Below are 20,140 nucleotides of genomic sequence, written 5' to 3'. Positions count from 1 at the left end.
GCTAAGTCGCTTCAGTTGTGTCCGACTCTGTGCGATTCCATAGACGGCAGCCCACCAGGCTCTGCCGTCCCTGGGATTCTCCAAGCAAGAACACTGGAGTGGGTTGCCATTTTATAAGCTTTTGCATAGCAAAGGAAACCATAAACAAAATGAAAAAACAACCTATAGACTGGGAAAAAATAATCACAAATGATGCAACTGACAAGGGCTTAATTTCCAAAATATACAAACAGCTCATGCAGCTCAACACCAAAAACTACAAACAACCCAATCAAAAAATAAGCAGAACACCTAAATCCGAAATAGACATTTCTCCAAAGAATACATACACAGTCAACAGGCACATGAAAAGATGCTCAACATCACTAATTGTTAGAGAAATGCAAATCACAACTATAATAGGTACCACCTCACACAAGTCAGAATGGCCATCATCAAAAAAATCTACGAAAAACAAATGCTGGAGAGGGCGTGGAGGAAGGGAACCCCCACTACACTGTTGGTGGGAACGTACATTAGTGCCACCACCATGGAGAACAGTATGTAGGTTCCTTAAAAAACTAAAACTAGAGTTGCCATATGATCCAGAAACGCCACTCCTGGGCACGATCTGAAGCAAACTCTAATCTGAAAATACACATGTATCCCTGTGTTCACAGCAGTAGTATTCACAACAGCCAAGACACGGAAGCAACCCAAATATCCATCAACAGATAAATGTATAACAAAGATGTGGTATACGTACACAATTGAATATTACTCAGTCACAAAAAAGAAGGAAATAATGTCATTTGCAGCCACATCAATGGGCCTACAGATTATCATACTAAGCAGACAAAGACAAATACCATGATATTACTTAAATGTGGAATCTAAAATGTGACAAATAAACTTACTTACAAAACAGAAACAGACTCATAGGCATAGAGAACAAACTTATGGTTTACCAAAGAGGGGGCACAGATAAAGTAGGAGTTTGGGATTAGCAGGTACAAACTACTATAGATAAAATAGATAAACAAGGACCCACTGTATAGCACAGGGAACTATATTCAACATCCTGTAGTAAAGCATAATGGAAAAGAAAGTAGAAAACAAGGGCTATATATAACTGGGTCACTCTGCTGTTCATCAGAAACAAACACGACACTGTAAATCAACTATACTTCAATTAAAAAAATACTTTTGTAATAGGATTGCTACATTAAATCAAGCAAAGACACAAAAAAACCCCATCAAGATGTACTAACAGTACACTGAAAACAGTCACTAAAACCTTAATAGCAAAAACTAAATAATAAATATTAGATACACACATGAATACTTTCAAAATTCAGTCACCCAGCCAGGGACCTTGCCTAATCAACTTACTTAAAACAGTGGCTCTCATCATCGCAATTTCCTTTATTTTTATCATTTCCTGTCGTGATGACATGTGTATGCCTATACCCTGTTGCTTCCACTGACACATAAGCTTTTCAAGGGCAAGGACCTCATCCATCTTTCTTTCTCATAGCCTCAAACTGTGTCTGGCACATAATAGATGCTGAGTAAAAAATGCGTGAGTGAATGGAGAAGTTACTGCAGAGTACTTCAGGTAGGATTGAAATGGCAAGAAATCACACCACTTTGGGAATAAAACATTCCACATCCTCTGAAAAAAAACGAAATAATCTATATTAGTGGTCAGAACCCCTAAAAACAAGCCATATAATCTCATATAAACTAGATGATTCATCTCAGGGCTCAAAGGGATGCAAAGACTATTTCGTGGGAAAAAAAAAAAAGAATAAAGACTATCTTGTGCCCAATCATAAACCATTTCACAATACCACCAAGATGCAGGGATCTGGACTTGTTCCACACCCATTCTGGACGCAGAAGGATGAGTTTGGGTGAGTGATCTCTTGGGATTCAGTTTAGGAGCAGAGCACCCCCTACGCACACAGACACACACTTACCAGATTTGGGAGGTTCATACAAACGATTCATGAAATTCATGGTAGAAAATTTCCGAAAGTGGACGCAACAACAGGATTGTCAAGTTCCTTGTGGCCACAGACAGACTGAACATCCTAGGATATACTGAGGCTTAACACAGACTTTAGACAGTCAGCAAGATGCAAGCACACCAAAACAGGCACTCTGGCAAACACTCTGAAGACAGAAAGCCTCCAATTCCTGCATATTATATATGTATTTTAATTTATCAGTATTTTTCTTTAAAGTTTCTTGATAGTATCCTTAGAAAAGAGCTCCCCTTTCATGTATATTCATGAACATTTTATTCTAGTATTTTATACCATCATTTGAAATGTTTTAACATTTTCTAAAAACCAGTATGTTTTTAAATTGATATGAAATAAGAATTTAATCTTTATCCCCCAAACAGTTAACTATGAGTACTTATTTGATATCCGAGTCATGAAAATCAGAAAAAGTCTAGAACAGTATCAACAGAAATGTAATGTTAACCACATGTATAATTTAAAATTGTAGTCACATTTAAAAAGAAGTGAAATTAATTTTAATAATGAACTGTATTTAACCTAATAGTGAATTGGCCAAAAAGTTTGTTCGAGTTTTTATAACGTTGTCTGGGAAAACCCAAATGAACTTTTTGGCCAGCCTAGTACATTCAAAATATTATCATTCCCATGTATAATCAACATCAACCAGGACTTCAATAACTGCAAGTTTCAATTAACTGTGATGTTTTAAATATTTGGCTTTTTTATATATAAAACACAAGGAAATAAAATTTTAGCAGAGATTTATTCATGAAAGGAAACAAAGGGGAAGGAGGGAATAAATGAATCAAAAATCTATCTTGGAAGACTTCTATTCATCATAATCTTATCCACCCAGATTTACGTGTCTACGTGCTAAGCAGAATGGTAACCATTAGATAATCGAGAATCGTGAATCTTGAAAAACTGCCTACTAGTTTCACTCTTCCTCACAGTTTTTTAAAATTTCTTAGTGAGAAATAAAAATGAAAAGGTTTCTGATTGCACCTTGGTTAAAAAGAATGCTAATCCGGGGTCTCCATTCCCCACGTGCTCCAGTTCATCAGTGTTATGCTCTAACTAGCTTAGCTCATGTGAAGATACCAGGATCTAGCTGTTGCGCGTCTACACTAAGCACCCTGGGTACAGCAGGCAACAACCTACTCATTTCCAAGTATCTTCCTATAGATAGTGGGGACTACTGGTATAGGAGGAATTTTTCCAGTGGGTCCGGCAGGTATAGTTTGTGGATGATCTTGTGACAGTTGCGACCCAAGCACTTCCGGACACACAGGCGGCACAGCTGGGAAAGAGCAGGTGGGCCTGTGGGAGGAATCAAAACACACGGTCACAGAGGAGGTGGTAGGAGACGTGCAGGGCCTGACAGTCAAGCCTCAGGGACCTCCTGACTTGAGCTGCCCCCTGTGGTGGTGCTGGCTGGGTCCCCACTCACACTCAGAGGGGGGACCTTCATTCTGACAAGGATCCCAGCTCAACAGAGGATCTGGAGAAAGGATACCACCCACTTAGACCCAGTTATAGCCTGCACCTCAGTCTTGTGAGGTCTCAAAGAGTGGTCGTGCCTGTGGCTTTGAGTCCCGAAGGAAAGCAAATTAACCAGGGTCGAAAACATGGTCGAACAGGCTGAATGAGCATTTGGCTGGGATCCTCGGCATGCAGGGGCATTTGTAACGCCCTGTTATTTCCTTTCCTTACTGTATCAACAAAGACTGCTGCAAATAGATCTATGTAATTACTGGACTACACAAAGCTTTCCAAGAAAATCCTACTGTCACAGCGTCTTGCACCCCATGAGAAATGGTGACTTCATGGGCTGAGAGCCAGATAACACTTGGATTGATAATGCCAAAGAGCACCCATGTGCCTGAAAGATACCTGGAGGAGCAGACTATCGCCCTTAGTCAAGACCTTAGGAAGCTAGAATGCAAAGTGTCTCTCCTGTCACACAACTAAAGCTCCTCAGAGTGACCTCTGACGTAGCTGGTATTCAGTCTTCTAGAGTGAGCAGCTGTATTTATGAAGATGGAAGGCAGAGGAACTTGTTTAGAAGAAATACAAATCTTGGACCTGGAAACATCTTTGATGGAAGAAACAGGAAATGTGACAGTGGCTAGAAACCATATTCTTAGCTAATAGTTGTTAAGTCCCCGGTATTTCCAAACTGGGAGGTGTTAGTAGAGACTCACATCAAAGAACAACCATTAAGGACACACACTACTGGAAATAATGTAGACCCGTTTTACTGAAAGTGTGCCTCAGACTGGTAGCATCAGCACCATCTGGGAGCTGGTGGCCATACAGAGTTTGGGGCCCCACCCCAGAGTTCCCAAATCAGAATCTGCATTTTAAGGAGATTTCCAGGTGATCTGTAAGCACCATGAAGCTTAAGCAGCACTAAAACTATAGACGCAAGCCTCCCACTTGGAAGGTATAAGGTATACAAGACATGGGGGTGGTTTCACAAAACGGATCTGGTGAGTGAAATTAAACTCTTCCCCATTAGAAACTGTTTCAGAAGATTCAGGATTGTGGCATCAAAACATTAAGAGTGCACACTGGAAATATGGTTACCAAAGGGGAAGGAAGGGAGGGATAAATTAGGACTGTGGGGTTAATAGATACATACTAGTATATATAAAACAAGAGAAACAATAAGGACATACTGTATCGCAGTGATCCCACAATATTTTATAATAACCAATAAGGGAAAAGAATCTGAAAAAGAATATACATATACATGTGTGCTAAGTCACTTCAGTCACATCCAACTCTTTGCAACCCTTTGGACGGTAGCCCGCCATGCTCCTCTGTCCATGAGATTCTCTAGGCAAGAATACCGGAGTGGGTTGCCAAGCCCTCCTCCAGGGGATCTTCCCTACCCAGGGATCAAACCCATGTCTCTTACATCTCCTGCACTGGCTAGTGGGTTCTTTACCACTAGTACCACCTGGGAAGCCCGTATATATCTCTATCTATCAGGACTTTGGCCACCTCATGCAAAGAGTTGACTCGTTGGAAAAGACTCTGATGCTGGGAGGGATTGGAGGCAGGAGGAGAAGGGGACGACAGAGGATGAGATGGCTGGAAAGCATCACTGACTCGATGGGTGTGGGTTTGGGTGAACTCCGGGAGTTGGTGATGGACAGGGAGGCCTGGGGTGCTGCAATTCATGGGGTCGCAAAGAGTTGGACACGACTGAGTGACTGAACTCAATCTATATTTATACATATATAAATCATATATATATAGAATCATTTTGCTATATACCTGAAACTAACATGACATTGTAAATTAACAATATATGTATGTGCTCAGTCATGTCTGACTCTTTGTGACCCCATGGACTATAGCCCACCAGGCTCCTCTGTCCATGGAATTTCCCAGGCAAGCATACTGGAGCAGGTTGCTATTTCCTTCTCCAGGGAATCTTCCTGACCCAGGGATCGAACCCAAGCCTCCTGTGTCTCCTGCATTGGCAAGTGGATTCTTTACCAGCTGACTCACCAAGAAAGCCAAAAATCTATAATACTCCAATAATAGTAATAATAAGAGTGCAAGTTAGAATCTTAGTTTTTAGTTAGCATCCTAGCCCTACATTTTAGTAGCTGTGTGACCTTCTGAAAGCCCATCTCTTTGTGCTCTTTTTTCTATTTGAAGCTGGGTTAAAGTACAAGTTACCATAAAGTTCTCACAGCTTTAATGTTTTGAGAATTCAGTGAGATGCATCAATGTTTCTTTGTCTGACATATGGAAAGTTGAATAATTACTATTACTTTAATGGTCTCCTGAGCATACAAATGCTCGGGAGAGGCTCAGATCGTGTTCTCTTTTTATGGGGACACAGCATGGTTCTCTGTAGAATCTGGGATATCAAGCTTTGTAGAGGCCCGCCTTCCCTCCTCTGGCATCTGGAGATTCATTAGCCCACAGTGGGTATGGGCGTGGGGCAATGGGGAGCACAGACTCACCGACTCCCTGAGCTGGAGAATAGGCAAACAACTTCACCATTTAGTCCAATTTCTGAAAGACACACTCTGTGTCCACTTGACCATATCTAACTCAAATTTTTCTCATTTCCCCTAAATTGCCTTCAGGTATTTCAAAGCAGTCTGCTCAATCATGTGCTTATGCCAGGATACACAGGGCAATTCCACCTTTTTAAGGTGAAAACAAATTTCTCTCGTTTCTTGTTAATGCACAAAGCCACATACCAGGTGTATGAAAATGTCCCTTTGTTGTAAGTGACAAAATCCCGTCTGGCAATGCTAGAACTTGCCCCCTCCCTCCCACGTGCCACTCCCAGTTAAAAAAAGGAAAAGGAAATAGGTAAGAGAGTCTACAGGGACGCAGAAAGGAGAGAGAGTACATGTGCTTGTGGAGGAGAAGTGGATGCCCAGCCCTTCCTTACCTTCCCGGAGCAGGAGGGCCTGCTCTACGCTGCTCTTTGGAGCCGCCAGATCAAGTGCGCTTTGGCCCTGGGCATTTCTGCATTTGAGGTTAGCCCCATAGTCTATCAGCAGGTGGATGATTTCCACACTGTTCTGCTTGGCGGCAGCATGGAGAGGGGTGTCCAGCCACTGACCATGGTTAACATTGGCTCCTTAAGAAAGCATATGACCACAATTTAACACTACACGTTAGTGAAGAAACAAGATGAGCCTGAAGTATGCTAGCTGTCCATAAAGACATCTTAAACACCACGACATATTTGACAAATCTTTGAAAATATGTGACTGAAGCCTAAACCCTCGGCAATACCTACTAAGACTGTTTCCAAATATTTTGATGAGAAAAGTATTGAATAATAGTATTTTTATCCTAGAGAAAGAAATGGCAACCCACTCCAGTATTCTTTTTTTTTAATATAAATTTATTTATTTTAATTGGAGGCTAATTACTTTACAATATTGTATTGGTTTTGCCATACATCAACATGAATCTGCCACGGGTGTACACGTGTTCCCCATCCTGAACCCCCCTCCCACCTCCTTCCCCATACCATCCCTCTGGGTCATCCCAGTGCACCAGCCCCGAGCATCTTGTATCATGCATTGAACCTGGACTGGCGATCCATTTCACATATGATATTATACATGTTTCAATGCCATTCTCCCATATCATCCCACCCTCGCCCTCTCCCACAGAGTCCAAAAGACTGTTCTACACATCTGTGTCTCTTTTGCTATCTCACATACAGGGTTATTGTTACCATCTTTCTAAATTCCATATATATGTGTTAGTATACTGTATTGGTGTTTTTCTTTCTGGCTTACTTCACTCTGTATAATAGGCTCCAGTTTCATCCACCTCATTAGAACTGATTCAAATGGCTGAGTAATACTCCATTGTGTATATGTACCACAGCTTTCTTATCCATTCGTCTGCTGATGGACATCTAGGTTGCTTCCATGTCCTGGCTATTGTAAACAGTGCTGCAATGAACATTGGGGTACACGTGTCTCTTTCAATTCTGGTTTCCTTGGTGTATATGCCCAGCAGTGGGATTGCTGGGTCATATGGCAGTTCTGTTTCCAGTTTTTGAAGGAATCTCCACACTGTTCTCCATAGTGGCTGTACTAGTTTGCATTCCCACCAACAGTGTAAGAGGGTTCCCTTTTCTCCACACCCTCTCCAGCATTTATTGCTTGTAGACTTTTGGATAGCAGCCATTCTGACTGGTGTGAAAGGGTACCTCATTGTGGTTTTGATTTGCATTTCTCTGATAATGCCACTGCAGTATTCTTGCCTGAAGAATCCCATGGACAGAGGAGCCTGGAGGGCTACAGTCCAAGGGGTCACAGAGTTGGACACAACTGAGCAACTGGCACACACACAATATCTCATAATGAACAGACATTTGCATACCCTATGACCAGCACTTCGTATCAGATATTGTGTGTGCTTATTGGTTGCTCAGTTGTGTCCTTCTCCAGGGGACCTCCCTGACCCAGGGATTGAACCTGCATCTCTTATGTCTCCTGCATTGGCAGGGGTGTTCTTTACCACTAGCGCCACCTGCGAAGCCTCAAGAGTAGAATGGATAAAGACACTGCACTATATAGATACACATTATGTATTACTCAGTTTATGTTTTTACAGCTACTTGTAAAAACATAAACATATCTTACAAATATAGTTGAGCAAGAGAAAGTGAAGTCGATCAGTCATGTCCGACTCAGCGATCCCATAGACGGCAGCCCACCAGGCTCCCCCGTCCCTGGGATTCTCCAGGCAAGAACACTGGAGTGGGTTGCCATTTCCTTCTCCAATGCATGAAAGTGAAACGTGAAAGGGAAGTCGCTCAGTCGTGTCCACTTTTAGCGACTCCATGGACTGCAGCCTACCAGGCTCCTCCGTCCATGAGATTTTCCAGGCAAGAGTACTGGAGTGGGGTGCCATTGCCTTCTCCATGAGCAAGAGAAGGCAGGTGCAATATTAAACATATTATATGATGCCTGTTATACAAAATTTAATATATGTAATCTAACTAAACAAAATTCTGATTATTAATGAGAACTTAGGTAGTAAAATTAAAGGGAAAAGGAAATAAATCATTACCATAAAGGACAAGATGTAATGACTGTTTCAAAGGAGGTAGGGTAAGTATAGTTTTGGGGAGATGTCACCAGGGGGACTTGTCTTTGCAATGTTTTATATGTTTTCATGGGTTGGGTTGCAATGGCAGTTGTTTATTACTTTAATTTACATATTTTCATGTATGCACACCAGCTGTGTGTTACAGTTTGAGAAGTTGAAAAATAAAAGATGTATTTTTAGTAGTAAACTATTGGCAAAACTTTACATATCAGGTTGGCACAACTATGTGAGAAACCATTTGTCATTAATTAATTAGATGAAGATGTCAATTTAAAAAAAAGATATTTTTAGTCATTTTAAAACTGGAAATAGAACTGCCTTATGACCCAGCAATCCCACTGCTGGGCATACACACCGAGGAAACCAGAATTGAAAAAGACGCATGTACCCCAATGTTCATTGCAGCACTGTTTATAATAGCCAGGACATGGAAGCAACCTAGATGTCCATCAGCAGATGAATGGATAAGAAAGCTGTGATATATATACACAATGGAGTATTGCTCAGCCATTAAAAATAATACATTTGAATCAGTTCTAATGAGGTGGATGAAACTGGAGCCGATTATACAGAGTGAAGTAAGCCAGAAAGAAAAACACCAATACAGTACACTAACGCATATATATGGAATTTAGAAAGACGGTAATGATAACCCTGTATGCGAGACAGCAAAAGAGACACAGATGTATAGCACAGTCTTTTGGACTCTGTGGGAGAGGGAGAGGGTGGGATGATTTGGGAGAATGGCATTGAAACATGTATACTATCATATGTGAAATGAATCGCCAGTCCAGGTTCGATGCATGATACAGGATGCTTGGGGCTGGTGCACTGGGATGACCCAGAGAGATGGTACGGGAAGGGAGGAGGGAGGGGGGTTCAGGATGGGGAACACGTGCACACCCGTGGTGGATTCATATTGATGTATGGCAAAACCAATACAATACTGTAAAGTAATTAGCCTCTAATTAAAGTAAATACATTCATATTAAAAATAAAAATAAAAAAATAATGAAAGAAAAATAAATTAAATTTAAAAAAAGATATTTTTAGTCATTTTAAATGCTTTACTTGCTTTCCCATAAGAACTGTGTGACAGTCAAAATTAAATATTTGCAGCTCATTTTAGTAGCTACTTTTTTTTTTTGGCAAAGGACAAAGCTAAGTTTATTTCGTATTAGTATTGAAACTGGAATCAAAAAAAAGGTTAATGAATTAATATAGGGAGTGACAAATGATAGGGGATTTAAAAAAAAAGACAAAAATCTCAGAGAAAAAAATTCCTATTTAAACGTTCTTACTATAATCTGTACCTTTATGGCAGTGGCTAAATTTAGGGAATCTTTAACCAAATAATAGTTTCAAGATCTTTTACTTTTCCTTGGACTCTCAGTTTCTGTATATGACTTTGAGAATTTAAAAATGACTAAATAATTTAGCAGGATTAATCTAAAGTATTCTATGGGAAGTGTCTGCTAAATTAAAAGACACTTGCTCCTTGGGAGAAAAGCTATGACAAAACTAGACAGCATATAAAAAGCAGAGACATTACTTTGCTGACAAAGGTCTGCTAGTCAAAGCTATGGTTTCTCCAGTAGTCATGTACACATGTGAGAGTTGGACCATAAAGAAAGCTGAGTGCTGGAGAATTGATGCTTTTGAACTGTGGTGTTAGAGAAGACTCTTGACAGTCCCTTGGACAACAAGGAGATCCAACCAGTCCATCCTAAAGGAAATCAGTCCTGAATTCTCATTGGAAGGACTGATGCTGAAGCTGAAGCTCCAATACCTTTGCCACCCAATGCGAAGAACTGACTCAGTGGAAAAGACTCTGATGCTGGGAAAGATGGAAGGGGACAACAGAGAGAGAAGGCAACAACAGAGGATGAGATGGTTGGATGGCATCAGCAACTCGATGGACATGAGTTTGAGCAAGCTCTGGGAGCTGGTGATGCTGCAGTCCATGGGGTTGCAAAGAGTTGGACACAATGGAGTAACTGAACTGAACTGAACTGAACTGATCCTCCTGGTAACCACACCTAGATTTCCCTCTGGGGAAACATCTTCTGTGATTCCCAGCTCCTCTGTTTCCAGCGAAGCTCAACCACTGCTGTGCAGACTGAAATCTAGGCCTAAGCCAATCTGGTCAGGGTATTCCCTTGGCCACCATGATTGGTTCAGAGATGGGCATGTGACTCAAAAAGAGCCAGTTAAATACAACTGGTTGTTTTCCCCTTGGATTTATGGGAAAGAAACTCTTGCTCTCCCTTGAGGCCACCAAGGAGAACCACACCAGGTAAATGGAGCCAATATCAAAGGAAGCACAACTGAGAACTACAGACACTCATCTCTGAAGTTCCATTTTAAGCACTGAAACATCAAATGCTGTCAGAATTTTGTCCAGCCTGACAAGAACTTGGTCTGTGAAGCCATGGAAGAGCAAGATTATTCAGTTCTTCTCATGAAAAGACTACTGGAAGTTACCTAATTCTAGAAGCTTCTTCACACAGTCAAGCCTCTGGTAGGTGCAAGCCACATACAAGGGAGTTCCGAGGTGAGGCACTTCTTGGTCAATGTTAACGTTATTTGCCAGCAGAATCTCCATGCACTCTCTATTTCCTGGTAGAACACAAGAAAACCTCACTCAAGTAAGGAAAATATTAACTATTCACAGAATTATTGGTTATCTGGAATGGGCTTTAGAAACAACCTATATTTTTTTTTTTTTTTTTGGTAGCAGAAAAAAATTGGGGAGTGGGGGAAATCTTAGAAATTTCCCAAATAAAACCATTAAAAAAAGAGCATGCCCATGCATCCCCCACTGAAATTCTTCCTCACAGCCTTTGAAGTACCTCCAACCAAACCAAGGGTTCCAAGGAATACAGATGAAATCACTCTCTATAATAAGTCCCTGGTTTACAGGCAGAGGCTACAAGACCCAGGGGGACAAATGACTCATGCTATTATTACTCTGAAAAGCCAGTGCTCAGATCCAAGGTGGAGAAGGCAATGGCAACCCGCTCCAGTACTCTTGCCTGGAAAATCCCATGGACAGAGGAGCCTGGTAGGCTACAGTCCATGGGGTCACTAAGAGTCGAACACGACCGAGCAACTTCACTTTCACTTTTCGTTTTCATGCATTGGAGAAGGAAATGGCAACCCACTCCAGTGTTCTTGCCTAGAGAATCCCAGGGACGGGACACGACTGAAGCGACTTAGCAGGAGCAGCAGCAGATCCAAGGCCCAACCCTGACCCATCCTTCTCCATTACAAATCTCTCCTCTTCTTTGCCCACGCATGTAAGATTGGGTAGATGGCCATGCCATGCACCTCCTTATTTTGGTTAACCTGGAAGACTTATGAGAATTAATAAAAAGCTTAAAGTATAAAATCTATTCAAATGCACTCTAGTGGCTAAGTGTAGCAGCTATATCCTTCGAGAGCTGGCCCCATTAATAGACAGACATGATTAATTTGAAGCATATGAAAATTTGTTTGGAAGCAATTGCTTCTGAGGTATTGACAGGAGTTTTACAAAGAGTTTGTTCTTTTTTGAAGGTTTAAATGTTTCCTTAAAAAATAATCTTATTGTTGATTAGCTTAACCAACCTTTTCTTAGATGACATAAAAGTAAGCTTCATCAAGCCTGCTTGACTTATCACAAATTCTGAATTAAGCATAATTATGCATTAAACCTATAAATAAAGATTCTGCAAATTCAAAACTATTTGTTCAACTAAGTAATTTATACCCGGATTATAGCATTGATCTGTCAAAGTACTAACTCAGACTGACCGCCCCTCCTCCACTTGTTCATAGAGGTTTAAAGCTGTAAGAATTCAGAAATAATAGCTAATCAGGACCTAAAACTGCCTGGTAAATATAGTACATCTAATAAACATTTTAAAATAATTCTTGTCCCTTTTTTTTACAGAAGAAATTGAATCTAGCTTGAGTTAAATTTAATTATTCTCAGGAAGATTTTTAAAAATGATATAAAAGTCAAATGACTGGTACTAATATAGTATCTAGAATATAAATTTGCTATTTGTTCTTCTGTTCTGTGGACCCTGGGCCCTAACATGTTTTTATGACACAGAAAAAAATGTGAGGAGACACAGGAACTCATTGTTCATAAGTATATATATATGTATGTGTATATACATGTCACACACATAGATACCAAGCACTCCATATATAACCATCTAAACACTGCAGAACTACTTAATTCAAACGATTCCCAATATTTATCTATTTTAAAACTTGTGGATGGAAATGCAAATAATAGATTAAATTTTACTTCAAATCAAAATTTAAAATATTTTAAACACTCTCATTTCATTTCCAAAGTAGACTATTTCCCTACAACTTAAAGGACTTACTTTAAGTTTGGGAAATAATCAGCATCAATTATTAAGAAATGTTTATCAAATATGTATAGGACATCAAAACCATAGAGATTTTACATTGAGATTTGGGGATTTTGTATCATTTATAGTGTGTGTGTGTGCGTGCGTGCGTGCGTGTGCGTGTGCGTGTGTGTGCATGTGCTCAGTCATGTCTGATTCTTTGCAATCCCATAAACCGTAGCCCACCAGGCTCCTCTGTCCATGGGATTTTCCAGGCAAGAATACTGGAGTGGGTTGCCACTTCCTTCTCCAGGGGTTCTTCCCAACCCAGGGATTAAACTGAGTCTCCGGCATTGCAAGAGGATTCTTTACCACTGTGCCACCTGGGAAGCCCTATCATTGATAGTAATCCTCTGCAAAAAAACATAATAATAATAATTTAACCAAGTGACAGGTTTAACAACCTAGGACAAATCTTTCATTACTGCCTTTTGAAATACTTTAATCCTCATTATACCAGCAAAAATCACTGTTCTGCAGTATTCTAACTTCTCCATTGTATTTCTTCTTTTTAATTAAAATTTTTAAAAAACTTTGATTGTACTACACAGCTTGCAGGATCTCAGTTCCCGACCAGGGACTGAACCCGGGCCCCAGCAGTGAAAGAGCCGAGGCCACCTAAGCACTATGCCACCAGTGAACTCCCTCCACTGTATTTCTGATCTCAATACAAGAGAACATCTTCACAGCTGGTTAACAGAAATGTTGTTCTTTGGCTGTTACCTCTGACAAATGGTGTTGGCCTTTCGATGGCTATTCTTGCTCATGTCTAGGCTATGCACATAGGTATCTATTTGGCTAAGTCAGGTCTTAGTTGTGGCATGCAGAATCTTCAGTTGCAGCACATGGATCTAGCTCCCTGACCAGGGACTGAACTCAGGCCATCGGCGCCAGGAGCTCAGAGTCTCAGTCACTAAACCACCAAGGAAGTCTCTGCCCATCGTTTTTCTAATTCCTTAATTTTACTCTTTCCATCATTTCTATGAGACTATAGAAATCTAGAGTCCATTCAAGGTTTCCAATGGCATGCTTTTTAAAGCTGGAACTTTTTTTCAAGAACTAATGACCTTGAGAGCCATCAGCTCATCTAGAATATATTGCTTGTTGTGGACAGTCACCTTTAATCTTCCATTAGAGAAACGGTTAGTCTGGGCTTTCAGACACTTTCATAATTAATTTTATGGTCGTGGTTGATGTTTTATGGGCTTTGAGGCATGAGCTGTTCTCTTCTATTGAGGACAGAGACAGAAACACAGCACAACTCATGGAAGTTACCCCTGTACGCACAACTCCACCAGCTCCCACCTACACCAGCAAAGAGCCTCAAGTAAAGCCAACTGAGACTGAGCCCAGGAAACAGGACGGCTGAAGCAGACAGCCATTCCCAGCTCTAAGAAAAACTATGTCATTCCCTGGTGTTATTTCCTATTGAAGTTACTGCTGTAGGATTAATTAAGCCACACCTAGGCTCCTGGTGAAGAAGGTCTGGGAGATCCTTGCAAGGTGAACACTCTACCCTTGATTCATGCAGACTGAAGGGAGCCCCTCAATGTTGTGTGTGTGATGCGATGCCCCATTTACCTCTCTTCACTGCCTCGTGGATGGGTGAGGCTAGGTGCACCTCGAGCTGGGCCTTGGCGCCAAACTCCAGCAGCACGTTGACGCACGCAGCACTGCCACTGCAGCAAGCATTGAAGAGGGGCGTGGCTCCGTGAACTGTCACCCCATTGACCTAACGATGGGCAAAGAGAGAACCAGACAGTTTGCTCTTTCTTTCTCACCGTCTCCCAGCGTGCATTCTTATGTAACTGCGTGGGGAAACGTGCCATGCTGGTCAATGAGTGAGACAACTCTATGTCTTTACAGAATTGTTTTTTAGGTACCAGTAGTCTATCAACTGTCACCGATAAATAGCATCACAAGTGGGGCAAAAGGGGACAGTTTTTTAAATGTATTCAGAGGTACTCTAGAGCTTCTTAGGAGCCTCCTGGCTGTTAAGGAGTGATCCTATATTGTGGTGTTGAACACGGTCTCTGGAACAACTATGGCTGGTGTTCAGATCCCAGCTCTCTTTTGTGTGCTCAGAGATCCTGCTTGGGATAGTAACCTCCAGTGCCTGGGTTTCCTTATCTGTAAAATGAGGACCATAAAAAGAAATGACCTCATAAGGTTATTGGGTGGATCAGCTGAGTTCCTATATATGAAACACCTAGAACATTGCCTGGTGCCCAGTAAGCATTCAATAAACATCTGCAACAACAATTATTTCCGCTTTCCATTCATATGGAGCTGACTCCCCCTCCCAATCATGAACAAACAGGTCAGGAATGAAAAGTACTACCAAAATCATCTAGCGTAAGGTCCCAGAAGCTGTGCTTACAAAAAAATCTCCTCAGTGATTCCCCCATAGCTCTTTCTTGCCACAGATTTCCTTTCTGGTCTATTATAATCCACACAAACTGCATATGCCAAAATGACTCCTGAAGAGATTGTGACCAGGCAAAACACACAAAGAAAATAGCCACCAACATGGTGTTTTTACACAGATGTAAAGAACAGTCTTTTGGACTCTGCGGGAGAAGGCGAGGGTGGGATGATCTGAGAGAACAGCACTGAAACATGTATATTCTCATATGTGAAACAGATCTCCAGTCCAGGTTCAATGCATGAGACAGAGTGCTCAGGGCCAGTACACTGGGATGACCCGAGGACACCCATGGCTGAGTTGTGTGAATGTATGGCAAAAACCACTAAAATACTGTAAAGTAATTAGCCTCCAATTAAAATAAATAAATTAAGTGGGAAAAAAAAACAACCCATGGTGTCTTTAACCAACCTCAGTGCCTTCCAGCGATCTGAGAGGCCTGTGAGAACCAGCACAGCTGGAAGGCATCTTTGAGTATTAGCAACAGATTGAAAAGAACATTCCGGAATCAAGGCATTCAGTGGGGAGACTCTGATAAGACTGAAATATAGGACAATGAGGGTTGAATGTCAAACCATTTTGCCTCAACAACTAAGGATATATGCTTGTGATCAACAGGATCCTAAATTGTCTTGTTTCAGAAACAAGGTATTTCCCCACAGTGCCAGGATAGCCCCCGTTGAATTGGAAAGTTAAATAAGATACTAAGATGGCAGAGACAGACAAGGACAGGGACAAGTGTAGGTAAATTCATACACTCTAGGGATTCCTGGGATGTTGTGATTAATCAGATGGGGAGATGGAAGAATGAAGATGACTTCAGGTTTGAGGCTGCAAATCCAAGAAGAGGAGCCGGTCCTAGAGGGAAGATCATGATAAGCACAGTTTCGGATGCACCAAGCTCGAGATACCTGTGGAACTGCCCATTTTGAGGAATTTTCTATTGATAAATCAAGTTTCTCTTATTCCTCTCTTATTCTGATCTGAATGTTAAAGAAGATAATATTTACTGACTGTTACCTCACGAGACTGCCAAAGACAAGAGACCATGTTGTTCTCCTTTCTTTGTCCCCCACAGAACCTCCAAGAGGCTCCTCAATTTCTCACCTGTGACTCCAGTGACCTAGCTTGACAGGAAATGGCCCCCACCCAACCTTGCCCTCAGAGAAGCACAACCTAATGAACATACACAACCACTGTGGCATCAGGAAAATCACTTTGCCTAAGGACGACTGTTACATTCAGTTCTACAAGTAGAAAACCAACTTCCATATAAAACGCAAAGACATATCTTCATTAAGCACTTAAAAATGTTACAGTTCACAAAGAAAAGAATATAAGGGCTGAGTTTAAAAATGAAATTAACATCAAAACAATATCTGGTGCTAATGCAACACTGTAAATCATATCCGCCAATAAAAATTTTTAAAAATCAGTATCTGGTAACTAAAGGTCACTGAGATTTTCACAAGTATTAAATTCATAATTCTATTCTGATATCTGTACAGCCCCTCAGTCACTCCTTGAAAAGGAGAGACTTTTAAAATAAAGTTCACTTTGTACTGCTTTTCCATGGTACTATTTTATTACAAGCTCATTTAGTCTGCTAATTTTGCTCAATAAAAATCGTTGTGGGTGTATAATGCTGAATTAAAAGTGGTTTTTGTTCTTTTAAAATGTGTTCTTTTAAAGGTTTTTAAAATAAATTTTCCAAGATCAGTTTTCAAATGACTTTCACTCAGGCTGTTTTTTTTAACCCCCAAATTAATATCAGTTTTGAATGAATTCTGTGAATTACCTCATCTGAACATTTGCACAGGAACATAGAGGCCATAGCTCAGTCGGTAAGGAATCTGCCTGCAATGTAAGAGACCCAGTGTCGATTCCTGGGTGGGGAAGATCGCCTGGAGAAGGAAATGGCAACCCACTCCAGTATTCTTGCCTGGAGAACCCCATGGACAGAGGAGCCTGATGGGCTAGTCTGTGAGGTTGCAAAGAGTTGGATACAACTTAGCAACTAAACTACTACTACTAAAGAGGCTGAAGAAAGGAATATACCAGCAGTATTTTCCTGACCATCCAAGAACATGCGCCCAGATGGGCCAGGCCTGCACACCCCACCGCAGATAAGCGCATTCTGGAAGGTGATGGGTCTTTAGGGATTAGGAGCTGTCCCAGGGCACCAAACCCGCAGGCAGGGCTGCTACTCACGTGGGCACCGTTCTCCAGTAAGGCCTTAGCGCAGGCCACATGTCCGCCAAGGCACGCCTCATGGAGAGAAGAGACCCGGTTAATTGTTACCAGGTTCACATTGACGCCCTACAATTTGGAGAGAAGTGGGTTAAAGGCTGTGTCAGCAGTAAGAATGGAAACAAGGTTGTGGGTCTTGTTGGTGGAGTGTTCAGACCGCAGATACCATCTAGAGAGGAGTAGAGGCCATGACCAGGGAAATCGAAACATGGCTAGGAGCCTCTGATTCACTGATTCAGCAAAAGTTCATTCAGCACTCTGGACCAGGCGATGTGCCAGCATTTGGGGCTTCAAAACTTATAACACGGATATCTCTCCTCTAAAAGCTTAGTGGGGAGACAGAAATCGTGGTGGGGTGGAGGAACCCAGCCAGAACCCTGCTATTCATATACTGGCTGTAGACCTTCCACAGCTAAACAGACTTGACAGTCACTTTGGTCCCTGTAAGACATGCACCCTGTTTGGTAATCAAGGACTTTCTGGCTCCCTTCTTCTTCCCTTCATCTCATACTTTTTCGTCTTCCTCATCTACCCACTTCCCCTTTCTTCCTCCTCCTGTCACATGTGGAGTCGTTCCGATCCAGGTGGCAGAGTCCCAGGGTGGGGGGTACAACCGGATCTGGCACAGAAAGATGCCGCTCAGGCTCAAGAGTAGTCAGCAAAGCAGACGGTGCTCCCGGGATTCCAGTGCCATAGCAGCAGTGATGCTGACCGTCACACCTCCACTGATACTCATCTCCTTTCTCAGATCCCAACATCTACGCCCAGTCCTAGCACATCTGCCCTCCGCATCCTGCTGTGCTCCACCTTCCTCCCCTTGGAGTCCACGTGAGAGATGCTAGGCTCAACCTAGCTGCCAGCCAGAGCTGACTTCATGCCCTGATTCTATTTTGGCAGGGGAGGGGGCTGCACTGTGATATCTGGGAATTAGTTCCCCAACCAGGAGCTGAACCTGCGCCCCGTGCTCCCTGTATTGGAAGTACGGAGTCAGCCACTGGACTGCCAGGGAAATCCCCATGTCTTGATTCTAACAACTTAGCCCTTACCACTTCCTCATGATCACCACTGTTAGTCTGTAAAAGCATTTAGGTTCTGCCAGGACCCAGTCAAGTTGTGCTTATCAAAAGCACAACTGAAACCCTCCAAAACCTAGTGCATGATCCTGAACCCCAAAGCCCAATCTGTTCCCACCCCTCTTATCAGACCTCCATGGTGCTGGCTGCATCCCTCCAGCGGCCAGCAGCTGGGACTGCCCACTGTGCCTCACTGGTCTGTCTATGTTTATGTCCTGAATGTGACGTCACTACCCCAGAGATGTGCTATGTATTTACAATTGGATATCTAATACAAGGTTTCTTTTCCTTTTCCCATATATATTTTCATTTTAAGAAAATAAAAACTACAGCATGTTAAAAAGTAGTCCACAAGAAATTTCCTGGCAGACCAGTGGTTAGGACTCCACGCTTTCACTGCCGAGTGCCCCCTCCAACCTCGCTCCCAGTTCAATCCCTGCTTGGGCAAACAGAATCCCGCAAGCCCTGGAGCTTGGCCCAAAAAATTCCACAAGGTGGCAGCAGTGTGCTGGGAAAAAAACATTGATCCTGTGCAAACTCTCAGAATCCCTGCACTTGTACAATGCTGGAGAAGACTCTTCAGAGTTCCTTGGACTACAAGGAGATCCAACCAGTCCATCCTAAAGGAAATCAGTCCTGAATATTCATAGGAAGGACTGATGCTGAAGCTCCAATACTTTGGCCACCTGATGCAAAGAGCTGACTCATCAGAAAAGACCCTGATGCTGAGAGAGATTGAGAGCAGAAGAAAGGGACGACAGAGGATGAGATGGTTGGATGGCATCAACTCGATGGACATGAGTTTGAGCAAGTTCCGTGAGTTGGTGATGGACAGGGAAGCCTGGTGTGCTGCAGTCCATGGGGTCACAAAGAGTCAGACATGACTGAGCAATTGAACAACAAGAAATAGTGGACAGGCCTGAAAGATGAGCTACAGAGAATCACATGAGAAAACGGAGGAGCAGAGTTCAAATTACTGGTAAGATCTGAGGTTCCCAAGCTGTCGGTGACAGCCGGTGTGATCATCATAAGCTCCTGATCCTTGGTTTAATGCTTTGCTCATAGCACATCAAACTATCTGTATGTAAAACAGAGTAGAAAATAGAATGTTTACCAGTGTGTAAGGGTAAATAAGACGGATGTGCTATGGAAAAGGTGAAAAATTCTCCATGAAGAATGTTCTTTACATTTTGTAGGACACTATAGAAACCAACATGCTTTTGAAGTACAGTTAAAAATAAAGTGCTAAAAGCAATGTGATAGCCTGGACTGGATCCTGGAAAAGAAAAAGGAGCTCAGTGGGAAAACTGGTGTCATCCCAGTAGTCTGTAGTTTAGTTAGTGGTGTTCTACTAAT

General features: G+C 42.0%; 1 protein-coding gene across 4 annotated transcripts in view; it reads right to left on the bottom strand.

The window, feature by feature from the left end:
* Positions 1 to 2,756: 2,756 nt before the first annotated feature.
* Positions 2,757 to 20,140, bottom strand: part of ASB11 (ankyrin repeat and SOCS box containing 11) — a 29,013-nt gene continuing 11,629 nt past the window's right edge. For all 4 annotated transcript variants that reach the window (XM_052662988.1, XM_052662989.1, XM_052662991.1 and 1 more), the window contains 5 exons: positions 17,673 to 17,780; positions 14,618 to 14,768; positions 11,112 to 11,246; positions 6,439 to 6,630; positions 2,757 to 3,332 (listed from right to left, as the gene is read on the bottom strand). In XM_052662988.1, coding sequence (XP_052518948.1) covers positions 3,208 to 3,332; positions 6,439 to 6,630; positions 11,112 to 11,246; positions 14,618 to 14,768; positions 17,673 to 17,780 — 711 coding nt within the window. In that variant the 3' untranslated portion in view covers positions 2,757 to 3,207. The remainder of the gene's footprint in view (positions 3,333 to 6,438; positions 6,631 to 11,111; positions 11,247 to 14,617; positions 14,769 to 17,672; positions 17,781 to 20,140) is intronic.

The sequence above is a fragment of the Budorcas taxicolor genome, chromosome X (genome assembly GCF_023091745.1).
Source record: "Budorcas taxicolor isolate Tak-1 chromosome X, Takin1.1, whole genome shotgun sequence".
NCBI lineage: Eukaryota > Metazoa > Chordata > Mammalia > Artiodactyla > Bovidae > Budorcas > Budorcas taxicolor.
This window is presented reverse-complemented; position numbering and strand designations above follow the sequence as displayed.